The sequence below is a fragment of the Geotrypetes seraphini genome, chromosome 12, assembly GCF_902459505.1.
Source record: "Geotrypetes seraphini chromosome 12, aGeoSer1.1, whole genome shotgun sequence".
Lineage (NCBI taxonomy): Eukaryota > Metazoa > Chordata > Amphibia > Gymnophiona > Dermophiidae > Geotrypetes > Geotrypetes seraphini.
This window is the reverse complement of record NC_047095.1, coordinates 66,899,474-66,919,052: the sequence shown is the minus strand read 5'-3', so window position 1 is coordinate 66,919,052 and position 19,579 is coordinate 66,899,474. Positions and strand designations below refer to the sequence as shown.

The window sequence follows — 19,579 nt, the reverse complement described above, 5'->3', positions numbered from 1 at the left end:
CTTAGTACCAACCGTGCTGGGACCGATGGCGAGGGATGTGGACAGCCTGGCTCTGTGCATGAAGGCGCTTCTGTGTGACCACATGTTCCACCTGGACCCTACGGTGCCTCCCGTCCCCTTCAGAGACCAGGTAAGGGGGGGCAGAAATAGTAAATGCTGACGTGCCAGCGGGGGCCAGTAATTCCCAGGGTTCATTTTAAATGCACCTGCCTAGCTTTTAAGATCTTACACGGCATCTTCCCTCCCCTAATTCCACTATCTTGGAACTCCTCGAGTCCCGACACCACCAGGTCCGCCTTAAAATTTAAACTATCCTTCCCCTCGTTAAAAGGTATCCTCTATGCGGGAAGATTAGGGAAATCTCTCTTCTTCAGAATCACAGGGCTTTGGAACAACCTTTTTGCCCCACTACAGAATCTGGGCTCCTTCCAACTATTCCGAAAGTATCCAAACACTAGGCTATACTCAACCTCCAACCCCATTATGCTGTTCCTTCCTCATATTAAGCTTTTGTAAACCGTGCCGAGCGCTATAATTATGGAGATGATGCGGTATAGAAACTTAAGGTTTATTTTAGTTTATGTAAGGCCAGAGAAATAAAAACCCAGCTTTTCAAGAAACCCATCGAGACAAACTAACACCACATTTCAAGCCTTTCAGTCTTCATCGGATCCTACAACCTTCCAACCAACCCCCTCTTTTACTGAGGTGCGCTAGCCGATTTAGCATGGGCAAACTGATTTAGCACGGACCTACAATTAGCGTGCGCAAAATGCTAATGTGTCTGTTATAGTCTATGGACGCGTTAGCATTGAGTGCGTCCTAAATCAGTTTGCGTGCGCTAAATCGGCTAGCACACCTTAGTAAAAGGACCTATAAATTATCTATCTTGTAATGACCCTGATACAATGTCCAGATCTCCCCCGAAGTAACCCGCTCTACTTTGTAATTCTCCTGGAAATGTCCAGATAACCTCTTGGGTAATCCGCCTTGAATCACTAATGTAATGTAATGTAATTACCGGTAAGCTTTTTCAAGCTTGCTGTTAGAGCATAGATACATATATTCTTATACAGGAGCATGACCTCTAGTGGTAGTCATGTCAGACTACTACAAGAGGTACCATTTTGCAGACAGCACCAGACTGGACATCAATCAAGCCTGAAGACCCCCGGACCACCAGTGGTAAAGAAGGTAGCCCCTTTAGGGTTTCTAGGGCCATATGGGGTGGGGATGAGGGGGCTTGGAATTTTAGGTGTAGAGGTAGATAGGGATTTAGCTGGGGGGGGGGGGCATGTATGGCTTTTTTTGGAGGAGAGAGTGTGAGCAGTAAGCCAGGAAGGATCCTTTTTTGCTGGGCCTGGAGCATCGGGATGTAGCTTTGCGGCCCAGTTCTCATTGTTTTTGGCCAATCAGGGACTTCTTTAGACTCCTTCCTAAAGAAGCGCCTGATTGGCTGAGGAGCCTGAGGCGCTTCAGCCAATCATGGCCTTAGGCCCCTCCCCATGCATCACATAATGCACTGGGGCGTGGCCTAAGGCCAGTATTGTATTGCGGCCGGCAGAGCAGCAGACGCAGGAGGACTTTATGCTTCCTCCTGTTCCCAAAGATCCTGGGAGGCCTAAGGAGCAGGAGGAACTGAGCACCCTTCCTGCTCCCAATGTTTTTAAAGGTACGGGGAGGGGGGTGGGTCAGGCCGGGTACAGGGAAGGGGTGTCTCTTGGGTGGCAGGAGGGCATCGGCATCCCTCCTGCCATTTGTTTTTGGGGGTGGGAGAAATAGTAGAGATGGCAGAAGGGAGTGGGAACCCTCCTGTCATAATTTTAAAAGCGGGGCACACGTTATTTTTTGGTTTGGGGAGGGGGAGGGAGGGGAAAGGGGCACTTGTCAGGAAGGGGTGGGTGGGTTAATTTTTTAAAAAATCGGTCTGATATTTTGCGTGTGTAAAACATGCAAAATATCTGCCCGATTAAAAAAAAAATAAAAAAATTTAAAAGCCGGCAGAAGCGATCCGTGCAGTCGCAGAGCATTCAGCGCAGCACCCTGCGTTAAAAACTGCTATCGCAGTTTAATAAAAATGGGGGGGGGGGGGGATATTTAACAAAGCATGGCAGAACATAATATGATAAAACACGGTGTGGCGAGTAGAATTTGACAAAACCTAGCATGGCTAATACAGTAGGACACGACTTGGCAAGCGTGCAGGACGACAGGCGACACATTATCGGCTCCTTTTACAAAGGTGCGCCAGTGGTTTTAAGCAGGCGGTAGTTTTTTGGCTAGCGCTCACTAATCTTATGTGTGCGCTAAAAAAAAAACCCTGGTGCACCTTTGTAAAAGGAGCCCTAAATATTGCTTTCTTATTTTATTTTAATAAAGCTGTTAATTCCTTGTTTTTTAAGCACTCATTCTCTGCTTTTCCATTTGTCGCTAATTCTAATTCTTCTGCTCATCGGTTAGCGCACCTCAGTAAGAGAGGGGGTTTGTGGACACCCCGTATTTAAAAACTATCGAACTAAACAAATATGAAGAAAAGCAGATGAGCTGCATGAAAGTGTTACTCCTCCCCTCTGCAGCTCTACTCCCGGACTGACCTCCTGAAGATTGGATATTATGACACCGATGGCTTCTTCCTTCCTCCCCCAAGCATGAGACGAGCTTTCCTAGAAACCAAGCAGCTCCTTGAGGCGGCGGGGCACGAGGTACCCAATTTACATTTCATGCTAGTTGAGTCTCACTTCAAATGATCAAGTTTTTACCCTAGAGGACAATAGTGCTTTTATGTTTAACCTTCATCTCTGTACTCAAATTCAGGAGTGTCAATTCCTCTGCTGCTCCTCAGGCAGCCTCTAGATGGCACTGTATGCACACGAGCTTTCTCTCCTTTCAAGAGCTTCAAGGTAGAGAATGACACGGTGACAAAATTCATCACCATTCCCGTCTCCGCGGAAACCATCTTCATGTCATTCTTTAAGGAGAGAGGGAAGAATCAGAGTATGAATGGCCACAACCACTGACCCGCAAGTTCTGCTCTGAAGAATGCTGGTGTAGAAGGACTGAGGTTGAAATAGACACTAGAAAATGACAAGGGATTATTTCCCGCGGTTATCCGCGGCGACGGGAACGGTGATGAATTTGGCACCGTGTCATTCTCTACTTCAAGGGATGGTTAACAAGACTAAGAATGCTTGTGATGGGCATCCACCTACGGGTATATTGTTCTCTCTCTTATTGTTGGCCCGCTCTGCTTCTTGCTGAGACAATTATTTGCTTGTTTTGCACTGTTCCTCATTGCTGCCCTCTGGTTGTATGTCCCTTTTGCAATTGCTAATAAATATAATTGGGAAAAAAAACAAAAACACAAGAATGCTATAATGCCTCTGTATCACTCCATGGTGCGACCTCACCTGGAGCATTGCATTCAGTTCTGGTCTCCTTATCTCAAGAAAGATATAGCGGCACTAGAAAAGGTTCAAAGAAAAGTGACCAAGATGATAAAGGGGACACTCGATGAAGTTACAGGGAAATACTTTTAAAACCAATAGGAGGACATATTTTTTCACTCAGAAAATAGTTAAGCTCTAGTATGCATTGCCAGAGGTTGTGGTTACATAGAAACATGATGGCAGATAAAAGCCAAATGGCCCATCCAGTCTGCCCATCCGCGGTAACCATTATCTCTTTCTCTCTCTGAGAGATCCCACGTGCCCATCACAGGCCCTATTGAATTCAGACACAGTCTCTGCCTGCACCAGCTCTTCCAGGGGACTGTTCCACACATCTACCACCCTTTCCATAAAAAAGTATTTCCTCAGATTTCACCTCTTAGCTTCATCCTATGCCGTCTCATTCCAGAGCTTCCTTTCAAATGAAAGAGACTCGACTCGTGCGCATTTACATGACGTGGCTGTTTTTAAGAAAGGTTTGGACAATTTCCTGGAGGAAAAGTCCATAGTCTGTTATTGAGAAAGACGTGTCAAAATGTACAGCGCTATATAAGTAGAACGGATCTGATTAAACTCGAGCCTGCGAGACAATTTCTGGTGCAGGAATTCATGATCTAAGGAAAGAAAATGTTTCTTCTTCTACATTGCTTCCGTCATTTGTGACAAAACTATTCATGTTTTATGTTGTAGAACCAATATTTGCTTACAGTCTGTCTATTTGAACCTTACAGCTTATCCTGTTCGTGCCTCCTCGGGTGGATTATGTTCTCAATGAGTTTTTCATCAGAGGCCTTTTTGCTGACGGAGCCTCAACGTTACTGGAAAAGTTGTGAGTAACGGGGGCTAAATTAGGATATCGGGTGGTTCATGTTTCCTCATGCTAATCTTTAGCGCGTGCCTCCATTGAGCTGGCATTAGTTTTTCTGCATAGCGCAGGGGTTAGCGTGCGCTAATTTGCAGCGTGCTCTAAAAACGCTACCGCAGGTTAGTAAAAGGAGCCCCGTGTGTTTCTTGGTTTGGCTCCCTGGCATTCCATGGGTTTAATTGCTAAATCCTAGGCCCCAGAAAAAGGAGGATGGATTGAGGTATCCGGGTTTTACTTCCACTGAAATGATGTAATATGCAGGATTCCCTGCGTCTATGGGAGATAGAGAATGACACGGTGACAAAATTCATCACCGTCCCCTTCCCCGCGGATAACCGCGGGAAACTATCTTCATGTCATTCTTTAAGGAGAGAGGGAAGAATCAGAGTATGAATGGCCACAACCACTGACCCGCAAGCTTTGCTTTGAAGAATGCTGGTGTAGAAGGACTTAGGCTGAAATAGACACTACAGAATGACAGTCTCTGGTATCCAGAGCAGATATTGTGATGTCATAATGCCTCATTCCACCAGTGCCTAAGAGCCAATCACATCAGAGATGTCACAATGGCTTCATTATCCTTGGCTCCCATAAGGATCAGAGTATAATTGGGCACAACCACTGACCCGCAAGCTTTGCTTTGAAGAATGCTGGTGTAGAAGGACTGAGGTTGAAACAGACACTACAGAATGACAGTCTCTAGTATCCAGAGCAGATATTGTGATGTCATAATGCCTCATTCCACCAGTGCCTAAGAGCCAATCACATCAGTGATGTCACAATGGCTTCATTATCCTTGGCTCCCATAAGAATCAGAGTATGAATGGCCACAACCACTGACCCACAAGCTTTGCTTTGAAGAATGCTGGTGTAGAAGGACTGAGGTTGAAACAGACACTACAGAATGACAGTCTCTGGTATCCAGAGCAGATATTGTGATGTCATAATGCCTCATTCCACCAGTGCCTAAGAGCCAATCACATCAGTGATGTCACAATGGCTTCATTATCCTTGGCTCCCATAAGAATCAGAGTATGAATGGCCACAACCACTGACCCGCAAGCTTTGCTCTGAAGAATGCTGGTGTAGAAGGACTGAGGTTGAAATAGACACTAGAAAATGACAAGGGATTATTTCCCGCGGTTATCCGCGGGGACGGGAACGGTGATGAATTTTGTCACCGTGTCATTCTCTAATTGGAGACTCACAAGAGGATGGTGCCGTTTGCAGATGGTGCTTGTCTCTCAGAAAAAGAGAGATTTTCTTACAGTGTCTGTGAATATTATGCTTTTCTGCTCAATGCATAGAAATCTTTAGTTGGCAGCCCAGACATGCTACCGTTATATCAGTGGTCTCAAACGCGCAGCCAGGGGGCCACATGTGGCCCACCAGGTACTATTTTGAGGCCCTGGGTATGTTTATCATAATCACAAAAGGAAAATAAAAGAGTTTCTTGATCATATGTCTCGTTAGCTGTAAATGACAATATTACTAGTAATAAGACTTAGCCAAAAGGAAAGATTTAGAAGCCTTTTACCTCATGAAAAATTGTCATTTCTTTAATTAGACATTAACTATTTTTTCTGAGGCCCTCCAAGTACCTACGAATCCAAAAGGTGGCCCTGCAAAGGGTTGGAGTTGGAGACCACTGAGATAGATAGATTAAATAGATGGGGCTCTATATGTACAATTCAGTGCTAAATACAAATCCGTGTTTATCCTGTATACGAGAGGTTGTCCTCTGTTTTGTCCTAGTGATGTGGACATTGTTGATCCAAGTTTGAAGGAACAGATCTTTCTGTACAGACTTCCTCATTTGGCAAAGAGCATCATGGCTTTTCTTCTGAAGCCATTGGTAAGTGACATTTTTTTTGCATTTTCGTTGCAGACACAGGTCACCCTCAGCCACAGAAGTTTATCAAAGTCATCTAGCCTTCCTCTTTAGTGATCAGACTCCCTCTCACTGGCTCCAACCACTCCAAAGCCTTTCTCCCTTTCAGCGACCTCTCTGAAATTTTCATAAGAACATAAGAACATAAGAAGTTGCCTCCGCTGAGGCAGACCATAGGTCCATCCTGCTCAGCGGTCCGCTCCCGCGGCGGCCCATCAGGCCCATTGCCTGAGCAATGGTCTATACCTATCTATACCCCCCAATCCCCTTTTCTTCTAGGAATCTATCCAAACCTTCTTTGAAACCATTTAATGTTTTCTTGTCTACAACAGCCTCTGGAAGCGCGTTCCATGTATCCACCACCCTCTGAGTGAAAAAGAACTTCCTAGCGTTTGTTCTAAACCTGTCCCCTTTCAATTTCTCCCAATGCCCCCTTGTGCTTGTGGTGCCCCTTAATTTGAAAAATCTGCCCCTGTCTACTTTTTCTATGCCCTTCAGGATCTTGAAGGTTTCTATCATGTCTCCTCTAAGTCTTCGCTTCTCCAGGGAGAAAAGTCCCAACTGCTTCAATCTGTCGGTATATGGGAGATTTTCCATTCCCTTTATCAGTTTGGTTGCTCTTCTTTGTACTCCCTCAAGTACCGCCATGTCTTTCTTGAGGTACGGCGACCAGTACTGGACACAGTACTCCAGATGCGGCCGTACCATTGCACGATACAGCGGCATGATGACTTCCTTCGTCCTGGTCGTAATACCCTTCTTAATGATACCCAGCATTCTGTTTGCTTTCCTAGAGGCTGTGGCGCATTGCGCCGATGCCTTCAGTGTTGCGTCTACCATCACTCCCAGGTCTCTCTCCAGGTTACTAACCCCTAGTGGTGTTCCCCCCATTTTGTATGTGAACATCGGGTTCTTTTTCCCCACGTGCATGACCTTGCATTTCCCCACGTTGAAGCTCATCTGCCACTTTTCGGCCCACTTTTCCAGCTGCGTTAGATCCTTTTGGAGATCCTCGCAGTCTTCCTTGGTTTGAGCCCTGCTGTATAGTTTGGTGTCATCTGCAAATTTAATGACTTCACACTTAGTTCCCGCCTCTAGATCATTTATGTAGATATTGAACAAGAGCGGTCCCAGCACCGACCCTTGCGGAACTCCGCTCGTGACCCCTTTCCAGTCTGAGTAGTGGCCCTTTACGCCAACCCTCTGCTTCCTGTTTGCCAGCCAGTTTTTGATCCATCGGTGGACCTCCCCTTGTACCCCGTGGTTCCATATCTTTTTAAGCAGTCTCTCGTGTGGCACCTTGTCGAAGGCTTTTTGGAAGTCAAGGTAAATGATGTCTATAGATTCCCCTTTATCCACCTGGCTGTTCACTCCCTCAAAGAAGTACAATAAGTTTGTGAGGCATGACCTACCCTTACAGAAGCCATGTTGACTCGGTTTTAGCTGCCCATTTTTTTCGATGTGTTCACAGATGCTGTCTTTAATCAGTGCCTCCATCATCTTTCCCGGGACTGAGGTCAGGCTCACCGGCCTGTAGTTTCCTGGGTCCCCCCTTGCGCCCTTCTTGAAGATGGGCGTGACATTTGCTATTTTCCAATCCTCCGGGATCTCTCCGGTTTTTAAGGATAGGTTGCATATCTGTCGAAGTGGCTCCGCTATTACGTCTTTTAGTTCCTTGAGTACCCTTGGGTGAATGCCATCTGGACCCGGCGATTTGTCGCTCCTTAGTCTGTCAATCTGTTTGAGTACATCTTCTTGGCTTACCTCTAAATCGACCAGCTTATCGTCTTGTTCTCCTATTACGATCTCCTCGGGTTCTGGTATGGTGGTTATATTCTCCATCGTGAAGACTGATGTGAAGAACTCATTTAACCTGTCAGCTATCTCTTTCTCTTCTTTTACAACTCCCTTTCTGTCTCCATCGTCCAATGGTCCCACTTCTTCTCTCGCCGGTTGCTTCCCCTTGACGTATCTGAAGAACGACTTGAAGTTTGTTGCTTCCTTTGTTCAAGTGGTTAAGGGACTGGAGGAGTTGCCGTACAGTGAGAGATTGGAGAAACTGGGCCTCTTCTCCCTTGAAAAGAGGAGACTGAGAGGGGACATGATCGAAACATTCAAGGTACTGAAGTGCATAGACTTAGTAGATAAAGATAGATTGTTCACCCTCTCCAAGATAGAGAGAACGAGAGGGCACTCTCTAAAGTTGAAAGAGGATAGATTCCGTACAAACGTAAGGAAGTTCTTCACCCAGACAATGGTAGAAAACTTGAACGCTCTTCCAGAGTCTGTTATAGGGGAAAACACCCTTCAGGGATTCAAGACTAAGTTAGACAAGTTCCTGCTGAACCAGAACGTGTGCAGGTAAGGCTAGTCTCAGTTAGGGCACTTGACCAATGTGACCAGAGTGCTGCCACGTGAGCGGACTGCTGGGCATGATGGATCCCTGGTCTGACCCAGCAGTGGCAATTCTTTTGTTCTTATGGCAGTAAATTTTAATCAGCTATAAACGATGTGGTGTTGGATGCAGAGTGTCGGCTCTTTTCCTCCTGTTGGATGATGGCGTGTCAGCAATTTTTTGTTCTATTTAGATCATGGAATGTCAGCCTTTTGGGTTATTTCCTGTCCTCTTTTCTCCATTGAGATGATGGAATAGGGAGAGGAGAAGATAGTGGATGGGCCATTTGGCCTTTATCTGCCGTCATGTTTCTATAACCATAAAGCTCTATGACCTCACAATGCAGGTGTAAAGAGCCTTAGCCTATAGGAAGAGGAGATACAAATGTTAAGAGCCTTAGCCAATAGGAAGAGGAGGAGATAGTGGATGCTGCGGATGGGCCATTTGGCCTTTATCTGCCGTCATGTTTCTATAACCATAAAGCTCTATGACCTCACAATGCAGGTGTAAAGAGCCTTAGCCTATAGGAAGAGGAGATACAAATGTTAAGAGCCTTAGCCAATAGGGAGAGGAGGAGATAGTGGGCCGACTGGATGGGCCATTTGGCCTTTATCTGCCATCATGTTTCTCTGTTTCTATGTATGGTGTGGCATTAGTTTATCCCACAGCTAGAAGTGGTTTACAAATCACTAGTCACTGTGGGCTAAATATTACCCCATATGCGATTACATATAATTGAAAAAATGGGAAGTGGGGGTGGAGCTTGCTCCAAAGCGAAAGCGAAATCTCCATTATTTGCTGAGAGCATGGCTGTTCACGAGGCTCATTGACCTTAAGGGAAGTAATGAAAGCTGGGTTAAAATGAAATGTTTAAACGAAAAGCAGTACATTCTCCAGCTAATTTGATAGCACAGAATACTTTCTTTGAGATCTTTATATTTTTCTCTTCCTCTAGTTCCCCAGACTCGCCAACTATTATAGGTCACATTGTGGCGTGAGGTAAGACATTCTTTACAATTCAAAATTTCCCTGCCCTTGCTGTCAGACAACTGGGAGATCCACCCGTGACCTTTTAACTCTTGGAGTGCTTTCAGTCTGTCGGCCAAGTAGAAGAAATGCAGTTCCACGTGACTGGTAGACTTTAACTGGTACAGTATTTAATTCATTGAATTTTTCAGAAAAATATTCTATACTGGGGCAGTTTTCAGGACCATTATGTCAACCATGATTTACACGTATAAAATGATCGTCAAAAAGCTGTCCTTCCTCAGCGTGGCCAAAAGTGCATCGTGCCAAGACAGGGTGTTCCCAGGGGGAGGTTTTGTTTAGGGATTGCATTTGAAAATGTTATTGCCCATGTAAACAGCACCTGCCTGATTTTAAAATGTCCGGGGGAAAAGGGGGGTGCAGGACTTTTGGCTGTCTGCCACTCTATGGAATAGTTTGCTTGCAGAATTAAGAACGGAAGAATCTTTCCAAAAATTTAAAAGGCATCTAAAGGCACACGATTCTTGCCCAGAAATAGCTAAGAAGAAAAAAATGTAAAAATTTAAATTGAATCAAGTTGGGCAGACTGGATGGACATTCGGGTCTTTATCTGCCGTCATCTACTATGTTACTATGATTTTCAATTGACCTTTTTAAACTGACGAGATGTGAATTTGGGACTTCAATCTGCATTTATATATTCCTACATTTTTTATTTTCATTTATTTTCAATTAATTCATTATCTTTAATTTTATTAATTGAGATTGCTATATAATATTATGTATAAGGAATGTTACTTTTTTCTTTTTTTTTTCTATTTAAATGGAGCCCTTTTCATAATTTTGATTGAATTATATTGTGAACCGCTTTGATCCTTTTTTGGCTGTATATGCGGCATATAAAGATTTGACGAAACATAAAACATAAAGAAAGCAAACTTTCTTGTGCTCTTTGGGGGATAGGTTACTGATGCGGGTCTCCAGGACCATCCAAAGTATGGGACATTTGCTCTGATTCATCCCCCTCATTGCCCAGATGAAGACTTTTCCCAGAAATGCAGTTTGTTCTTAATGATATAATGTGACGTGAAGGGCAATTCTAAAATCTGGTGCTCTCAATTATGTCCACTCAAATAAATATTCATAAAACGATAAAAAAATTTAAATACTGTTACAGGGATTAGTCTATCCACTGGTTCACGCGATGGAGAAAAGGCCTCGGTGTCTCTAGGGATATAATCAATTTAGTATCCAAAGGACTTAACCTAACTTCAAAGTATTTCAGTTTGAAGCAGGAGCCACATCCTTGGTCAGAATAACTTTGCCGTTAACTTCATGGCTTACTTCCTTAATATATTAACAACTAGCTGATGGCCCGGCGTTGCACGGGTATTTAATTATAGCAATAACACTGTAAATGGATTCAAATAAAGATACTTTATAGTGGTGAATGAAAGTATTTTTTTACAGCTTTATAAAAAGTAAAATATTCAAATTATAATGTGAAATATTTGACAAAATGAATACAATACAACTAACACAAAACTTGATTAGAAACAACATTTTTAGTTTCACCTCCAGGAGCAAGAACATATAAATTCTTGGGTGAAGAGACCCCCAGAACATATCACCCCAGGTAGTGAGGGATCTGCATACCAAGTTTCGTTCAAATCGGTCAAGCCGTTTTTGCGTGATCGCGGCACATACACACACACATACATACATACACACATACATACCTCCGATTTTATATATATATAGATTTCTATATGACAATTAAACACCCAAAAAGTTTTTACTTATCTTTGGATGACAAGTACCCTTGTCTCTCAGTATATAGCAATGATCGCAGACGGGTGATCCGAAACTTTTGAACGCGGATCAGTTTGGATTTGGGGATAGTATAAATATCGGGACACGCACCAGCTTGCGATTCTCGCAGTGCCTTTATATATACCAGCCTGCGATCATTGCTGTAAACTGAGTTAGGCCCCTATCGGCTAATTAATTTTTAAAAATTGTTTTAAAATACTTTTTTCTTTTTCAATGGTGCTTTCAACAGCACCGGTTAAGCCAACTAAAAAATGAAAGGCCTCTTCTATCAAACTGCGCAAGCAGTTTGTAACGCGGTGAGCCGAACTGAATGGCCCACGCTACTCCCGATGCTCATAGAGTTCCTATGAGCGTCGGGAGCAGTGCGGGCCATTCAGCGTTGCTCTCTGCTCTAAAAACTGCTAGCGCAGTTTGATAGAAGAAGTTGAAGAAGGTATCGAAAACGACTCTGTTCATGGAGGCTTTTAACTAGGGTTACCAGATTTTCTGTCTGGAAAATCCAGACCCCCCTAGACTCGCCCACAGGCCCACCCATCCCCGCCCTTTCATGCCCCAGTTCAGCACTGTTATGCCCCCAAGCCCTGCCTCCATTCCCACCACTTTTAACTGAATGGACAGGGAAGTTTTTATAAGTACACTTCTCCCTATGAATCTGGGGTTTCAGTATCCTAAGATTCGGTTATTCGCAATTTTTTTGGGATAAGAAACACTGCATCCCGGACCTCCCCAGACCTTATCTGGTAGTCTAGCAGACTTTTGGGGCAGGAGCAACCTTCCTACGCTCCTTCCCCATGCAGATCACTCATGCAAAATGGCTGCGGCTCGAGAGACTACGGGAACTCACGGCAGCCATTTTGTATGAGTTTATCTGCACGGGGCAGGAGCGTAGGAAGATTGCTCCTGCCCCAAGCCCGCTAGACTACCAGGTAAGGTCCGAGATGCCAAGGGGAAGGCGGGGGTGGGTCAGAGCCGGCCCAAAACTTATTCGCGAACTTTCAATATTCGCGGGCTGGCTCTGTCCCTAACCCCCGCGAATATTGAGGGAGAAGTGTATATTGGAATTTTGTTTTATCGATTTGGATGTTATTTGATGATGATTGCATTTGTATTTGGTAAACTGCTTAGGTTTAAGCGGGTTAGAAATTTTCTAAATAAACAAATAAATAACCCCCCCTTTTACTAAACTGCGAAAGCGGTTAGTAGCACAGGGAGCTGCGCTGAATGCTGTGTCCTGCTCTCGACGCTCATAGAGTTCCTTTGAGCGTCGGGAGCATCCAGCACAGCTCCCTGCGCTAATAACCACTATCGCGGTTTAGTAAAAGGGGGGGGGGGAGGGTAAGTTAGGTGACTAAATCTGTAGTGCCTAACTTCAAGCACTGTTTATAGAATCTGGGCCTTGGCTTATAGAATTGGGGCAAAGTCAGTTACGTGCGTAACTACAAATTATTTCCAAGTGGCGCTCGTTAAGGCCAATTATTGATACTTATAGCTAATTAAGTGCCAATTATTGATACTTATAGCTAATTAAGTGCCAATTCAGTGCTAATTATCTAATTAAGTTACGTGTATAACTGACTCTTATCTATGACTGCACACCCAATTGTGCCCCTGTCTTTGTGCGCCATTTATCGAATTGGGGGGAAGTATGTATGGGTGGAGCCTGGGTGGGCTATGCTCATGTCTCCAACTTATTTGAGTAATGTATAGCATAGTCTGTTACGCCCACTGCCCGGCGTACTTAGTCGTATCCTTGTATGCCCGCTATTCACCTGGCGTAAATGATCACACCTAAATGTACCTGCGCCAGTTGGGTTTACATTGCTGCTCTATAGCAGAATCTTGATGTACCGATGAACTGGGGCTCAGTGCGCCAAATTGACGCGCCTAAATGGTGGCCTCCAGGTCTAGAATTGCCCCAACATGCGTCAAAGATCTTGATGCTTTTTTGGAGTGTGTTTCTGTTTCTCTCTAGGCTTATTTTTATCTCTATTTTGTTTACTTTAATTATTATTTTAATTCTATCTTTAAATTATTTATTCATTACTTGTTGGAATATTTCATTTCTATCGCTCTCTCTACCTCTGTCTTTTTATTTTTATTTTTCATACTATTTCTTCAGGTACTTTAGTTAGATTGTGAGCCTTTGGGACAGTTAGGGAATTTCCAAGTACCTATCTTATTTATTTAGTTTTTATTTATTATATCTTTAATGCATCATTTTTGTAAACCACTTAGAAACCTCACGGTTATTAGCGGTATATAAGAATTAAGTTAAATTAAAAAATTAAATTAAATGAAACGTGTCCTTGAATATTTAGGTCTGTGCAGGAGCTTTGGAGGCTGCAGACCGCTATACAGGTAATCTATTTTTTGGGGGTTCACACAATGCACTGCTTTGATCTGTGCAAACCGCCTTGTGTCTGTGTGGCGGGGGGGATTGGCTTTCACTGGCATGAATGTCGCTCGTATCCCAGTCCAGCCTCTTCCCGCTGCTAATAAAATTGCTTCAGCTGCTCTGATCTATTGTTATTCATTTAAAAAAATTTTACAGACCGGCTGTAAATCATAGATAAAACATACCCAGTACATAACAACCAACGCACACAACATACAAGGCAGAATTATTTAGATGACATTCTTACTAGTTCATACAAAATTCGTTCATAGAGGGTCATACGGTGTCAAATTACAATAGCGTACAATCAATCCGTATGATATAAATCCAGGAGGTTCTCAAAACTCACGTGAATCACGCCCAACTACATGAATGCGTCAACAAACAACAGAGTTTCCAGTCGTTTCCTGAAACCTACTCAATCTTTACATAATCGCAGGACTCCAAGGAGAGAGTTCCAAAGCTTCACTCCTACCACTGAAAACCTATCACCAATTCTCGCTTAATCTTAGTTTCCACGTCACTAACAACCCTCAGTAACAGCACCTTTCTCTTTATATATTTTTTTAAAAGCTATTGTGTATCAAATTGAGGTGTACTCTCTATAGCACAACAATTGCATACCTCATCATTAATTAGTGCAACCCAGATCCTCTCACTGCCTAAAGGTTGACGTGTCATATCATCACTGGATCTTCTACTTATTAGGTATAGATTCCTTTAATCTAGTGTATCTCAAACTGTGTGCCGAGGCACATTCATAGAAACATAGAAACATAGAAATAGACGGCAGATAAGGGCCACGGCCCATCCAGTCTGCCCACCGCAATGACCCTTCCCCACCTAACTCAGTGAATAGATCCCACGTATCTATCCCATTTGGCCTTAAAATCAGGCACGCTGCTGGCCTCAGTGACCTGAAGTGGAAGATTATTCCAGCGGTCAACCACTCTCTCAGTGAAAAAGAATTTCCTGGTGTCACTGTGCAGTTTCCCTCCCCTGATTTTCCACGGGTGCCCCCTGGTTGCCGTGGGACCCATGAGAAGGAAGATATCTTCTTCCACTTCGATGCGACCCGTGAGATACTTGAACGTCTCTATCATGTCTCCCCTCTCTCTGCGTTCCTCGAGTGAGTAGAGCTGTAACTTATCCAGCCTTTCCTCGTAAGGGAGATCCTTGAGCCCAGCGATCATCCGGGTTGCCATTCTCTGCACCGACTCTAGTCTCAGCACATCTTTTCGGTAATGCGGCCTCCAAAATTGCACACAGTACTCCAGGTGTGGTCTCACCATGGATCTATACAATGGCATAATGACTTCAGGCTTACGGCTGACGAAACTCCTGCGTATGCAACCTATGATTTGCCTTGCTTTGGAGGAAGCTTGCTCCACTTGATTGGCAGCCTTCATGTCCTCACTGACGATCACCCCTAGGTCACGCTCTGCATTAGTTCTTGTTAGGATCTCGCCATTTAGGGTGTAAGTCTTGCATGGATTATGGCTGCCCAGGTGCATGACTTTGCATTTTTTGGCATTGAAGCTGAGTTGCCAGGACCTAGACCAGCGCTCCAGTAGTAGTAGGTCGTGCATCATGTTGTCGGGCATTGAGTTTTTGTCTGTTGTACTCTTGGCCACTACATTGCTTAGTTTGGCGTCATCAGCGAATAATGTTATTTTACCTCGGAGACCTTCTGCCAAGTCTCTTATGTAGATGTTGAACAGGATCGGGCCCAGGACGGAGCCCTGTGGCACTCCACTGATCACCTCCGTCGTTTCGGAGGGGGTGCCATTCACCATTACCCTCTGAAGCCTACCCTCAAGCCAGTTCCCAATCCATTTCGTCAGCGTGTCGCCCAATCCTATAGAACTCATTTTGCTCAGCAACCTGCGGTGTGGTACGCTATCGAATGCTTTGCTGAAGTCCAGGTATACGATGTCCAGGGACTCCCCAACATCCAGCTTTCTCGTCACCCAGTCAAAGAAGCCGATCAGGTTGGATTGGCAGGATCTCCCCTTAGTAAATCCATGTTGACGGGGATCCCGTAGATTCTCCTCGTTCATGATCGTATCCAATTGGCATTTGATTAGAGTTTCCATTAGTTTGCTCACTATTGATGTGAGACTCACCGGTCTGTAGTTTGCTGTTTCCATCTTGGAGCCTTTCTTATGAAGTGGAATGACGTTAGCCATTTTCCAGTCCAACGGGACGTCACCTGTACTAAGGGAGAGATTGAAGAGCGCGGATAGCGGTTCCGCCAAGACATCACACAACTCCCTGAGCACCCTGGGGTGTAGGTTGTCAGGCCCCATTGCCTTGTTAACCTTGAGATTTGACAGCTCGCAGTAGACACTGCTGGGCGTAAACTCAAAATTACTAAATGGATCAGCTGAGTCAACCCTTGTCTGCAGCTGAGGACCAAGTCCCGGCGCCTCGCGGGTGAAGACTGAGCAGAAGTATTCATTTAACAGTTGGGCTTTCTCCGAGTCCGTTTCTGCATAGTCTCCCCCTGGTTTCCTGAGGCGTACTATCCCACCTGAGTTCTTGTTCCTGTCACTGATATACCTGAAACAGGATTTATCTCCTCTCTTTATGTTCCTTGCTAAAGACTCCTCCATGCGGAATTTGGCCTCCCTAACTGCTGTTTTGACTGTTTTTGACTTGGTCAGATAGATTTCCCTGGAGTCCTGTTTCCCTGATTGTTTGTAAGAGATGAATGCTTTTTTCTTCTCCTTGATGAGGTCCGAGATCTCCGTAGAGAACCATTGTGGCTTATTGTTCCTACTCCGTTTACTTACCGATTTAACATAGCGGTTTGTTGCTTCCTGTATGGTGGCTTTTATAGTTGACCACATTTCTTCCACGTTATCGGTTTCTGTTTGGCTTTGTAGCACCTGGTGAACGAAGTCTCCCATTTCTTTGAAGTTTGTGTCCTTGAATTTAAGGACCTTGGTTAGTGTGGTAGATTTAGTGAAACCTTTTCTGAGATTGAACCATACCATGTTGTGGTCGCTGGAGGCCAATGTGTCGCCCACCGAGACCTCTGTGACACTTTCTCCATTGGTAAGTATCAGGTCTAGGATTGCCTGATCCCTTGTTGGTTCCAACACTAGTTGCCTTAGTCTTGCTCCCTTCAAGGAATTTAATAGCCTCCTGCTGCTGCATGAAGCAGAGGAAAGCGTGACCCAATCCACATCAGGCATGTTGAAGTCACCTAACAATACTGTGTCCCCACGCAAGGTGATATTCTCTATATCTCCGATTAATTCCATATCTTGGTCATCCTGTTGTCTTGGGGGTCTGTATACTACGCCAAGATACAAGCATTTGTCCTTCCCTCTGGCCAAATTTACCCAAAGGGATTCTCCAGTGTACCGTACATCTGTGATTCTGGTGACTTTAATGTCATCTTTAGTATATAATGCTACACCTCCTCCCATTTTGCCCTCCCTGTCCCGGCGAAGCAAGTTGTAACCCGGTATGACCATGTCCCACCCGTGGGAGTCTGTGAGCCAGGTCTCAGATATCGCCACCACATCCAAGTCGGCATTTATCATTTCTGTTTCCAGTTCCAGGATCTTGTTTCCCAGACTGTGGGCGTTGACGTACATAGCCCTCCATGTTGTATGTTTGTTATGTCTCAGTGGGGACATTCCTGCTATAGCAGCTAGGCCACCTTTAGCATTATTTGCATGTCTCGTATTCTTCCTAGACCCAGAGCTGCAATGTGCACCTTTCCCGGACTCCCCATACCCAAAACTACAGTTTATGGCTAACCCAGACTCAGAATTGTGTGTACTCTGTGGGGGTATTCCCTCTTGAGCAACTTGACTTCCTATAATATAGTTTGCAGTGTGTATTCTTTCGCTGGACCCAGAATTACAATGTGTACTTCTCCTAGTCCCAGAATCACAGTGTGCACCCCTCCTAGATCCAGAATTACAATTTGAACTCCCCTTAGACCCAGATTTACAATGTATACTCCCCTTAGCCCCAGCATAACAATGTGATCCAGAATTATAATGTGACCCTGAATTATAGTGTTTACTTTCTTTAGTCTCCCTTACTTCAGTCTCAAGAAGAAATTGGTAGCTTAGCTCGTCAAGTAGGTTGTTTGTGCCAGTACCCTCCCCCAACTTACCTAGTTTAAAGCCTTGTGAAGTAGGCGGGCTAAGCGGTGTCCCAGGACGTTCTTCCCTCTTCTGGTCAGGTGTAACCCGTCTGGTCCCTGTAATCCCTGCAGTGCCTCTCCATGGTGCAGGAACCCAAAGTTCATCTCCTTGCACCATCCTCGCAGCCAGTCGTTCGCCCTCCGGATGCGATCCTCCCTGGCCCTGCCCTTGTCCCTCACTGGGAGGATCGAGGAGAAGACCACCTGCGCATCCATCCTCCTCAGCTTCTCACCCAGGGCTCTGAAGTCATCGGGTATGCTCTCCGCGGTGCTCCTGGCGGTGTCATTGGTTCCGACGTGGATGAGAATCATGGGGAAGTGGTCTCTGGGCTTGATGAGTCTGTCCAGGCAAGTAGTTACATCCCGGATCCTGGCCCCTGGCAAACAGCAGACCTCTCTTGATTGCAGGTGTGGTCTACAAATTGGTCCCTCGGTGCCCCTTAGTAGCGAATCCCCGATGACTACCACCCTGCGCTTCTTAGGGGTGGTTCGATCTGTTGACTCCGGAACTGGAACCGTCTGCTGAACAACCTCCTGTACCTCGTTGTCAGGATCTTCCTGAAGCAGCTCCTGAGATTCCAAGTGTGCCACGGCACACTGAGGAGGAAGAGAGGCACCTGCCAGCTGACTTCCCTAAGCAGTATAGCGCCAGCGCTGCCCGATTCGCCAAAGGCCTGCATGTTTCCCCCCTTCTCTCTAGCATCCTCCAGCTTCCCCCCTGGCCTCCTGGTCTCACCTTTAAAGCTAATTACTGCAGCCTGCAGAGGATCGCCGGTAGGTAAAATGATTTTATTTTCAATATAGTAATTGAAATGTGTCAGTTTTGTGTATATTGTGTGTATATGAAAAATGAATGGAAAAAATTGCATTACAATTAGTAAAGGGGGTGGGATCTGGGACAAAGCCTGGGTGGGCCTAGGGTGGTCTGTGGTTGGGGATATTTGTTAGACTTAGGGGGTACTTAGCTTGAAGTCGTTGAGAAACACTGCTGAAGGCAATCAGCTGGTGCCTCTCCTACTGCTGGCACGCCCATCTGGAGGGCCTCTACACATGCGTGAACGTCGACATGATGATGTCACACAGGTGCGCGATTTCATCACGGCGACGTCTGCGCACTTCTGAGTGCCTCAAACCGTTGGCCACTACCTTTAGCGTGCCCCAGCTCGAGAAAGTTTGAGAGGCACTGTTTAATCAATAAGTTTGTATTTATATAAATATGAATTTATGTACTTTCAAAGAGTACTTAGCTTTGTGGTCTCTAAAGTAAGGATATATTTATTAAAAAATTTATATACTGCATACAACTATGCGGTTTCCATATCATGTACATAAAATCCACATATAACATAGACATGTCTAAAAAACATCATTAATCGTCCCTGTTATAAACAGAGCGCAAATTCAATCAGTTCAGAAATACAGTGGTGCCTCGCATAACGGACGCCTCGTACAGCGAACGCTGCGCATAACGAACTTTTTGTCTTGCTCCCTATAACGAACTTCGTTTCACACAACGAAGTCGCCCGAGGGGCCCGGGGGGGGGCGGAACTACTCTCGCCGCTTTCTAATGTGAGCCGGGAACAGCAGCACCCTCCACCT

General features: G+C 45.0%; 1 protein-coding gene across 1 annotated transcript in view; it reads left to right on the top strand.

Annotated features, from left to right (window-relative positions):
* LOC117346678 (vitamin D3 hydroxylase-associated protein-like) overlaps nucleotides 1–19,579 on the top strand; it is a 76,589-nt gene that overhangs the window by 45,649 nt on the left and 11,361 nt on the right. Inside the window, exons 7-12 of the mRNA XM_033916632.1 lie at nucleotides 6–130; nucleotides 2,577–2,702; nucleotides 4,178–4,275; nucleotides 6,067–6,166; nucleotides 9,553–9,596; nucleotides 13,736–13,775. Coding sequence (XP_033772523.1) covers nucleotides 6–130; nucleotides 2,577–2,702; nucleotides 4,178–4,275; nucleotides 6,067–6,166; nucleotides 9,553–9,596; nucleotides 13,736–13,775 — 533 coding nt within the window. The remainder of the gene's footprint in view (nucleotides 1–5; nucleotides 131–2,576; nucleotides 2,703–4,177; nucleotides 4,276–6,066; nucleotides 6,167–9,552; nucleotides 9,597–13,735; nucleotides 13,776–19,579) is intronic.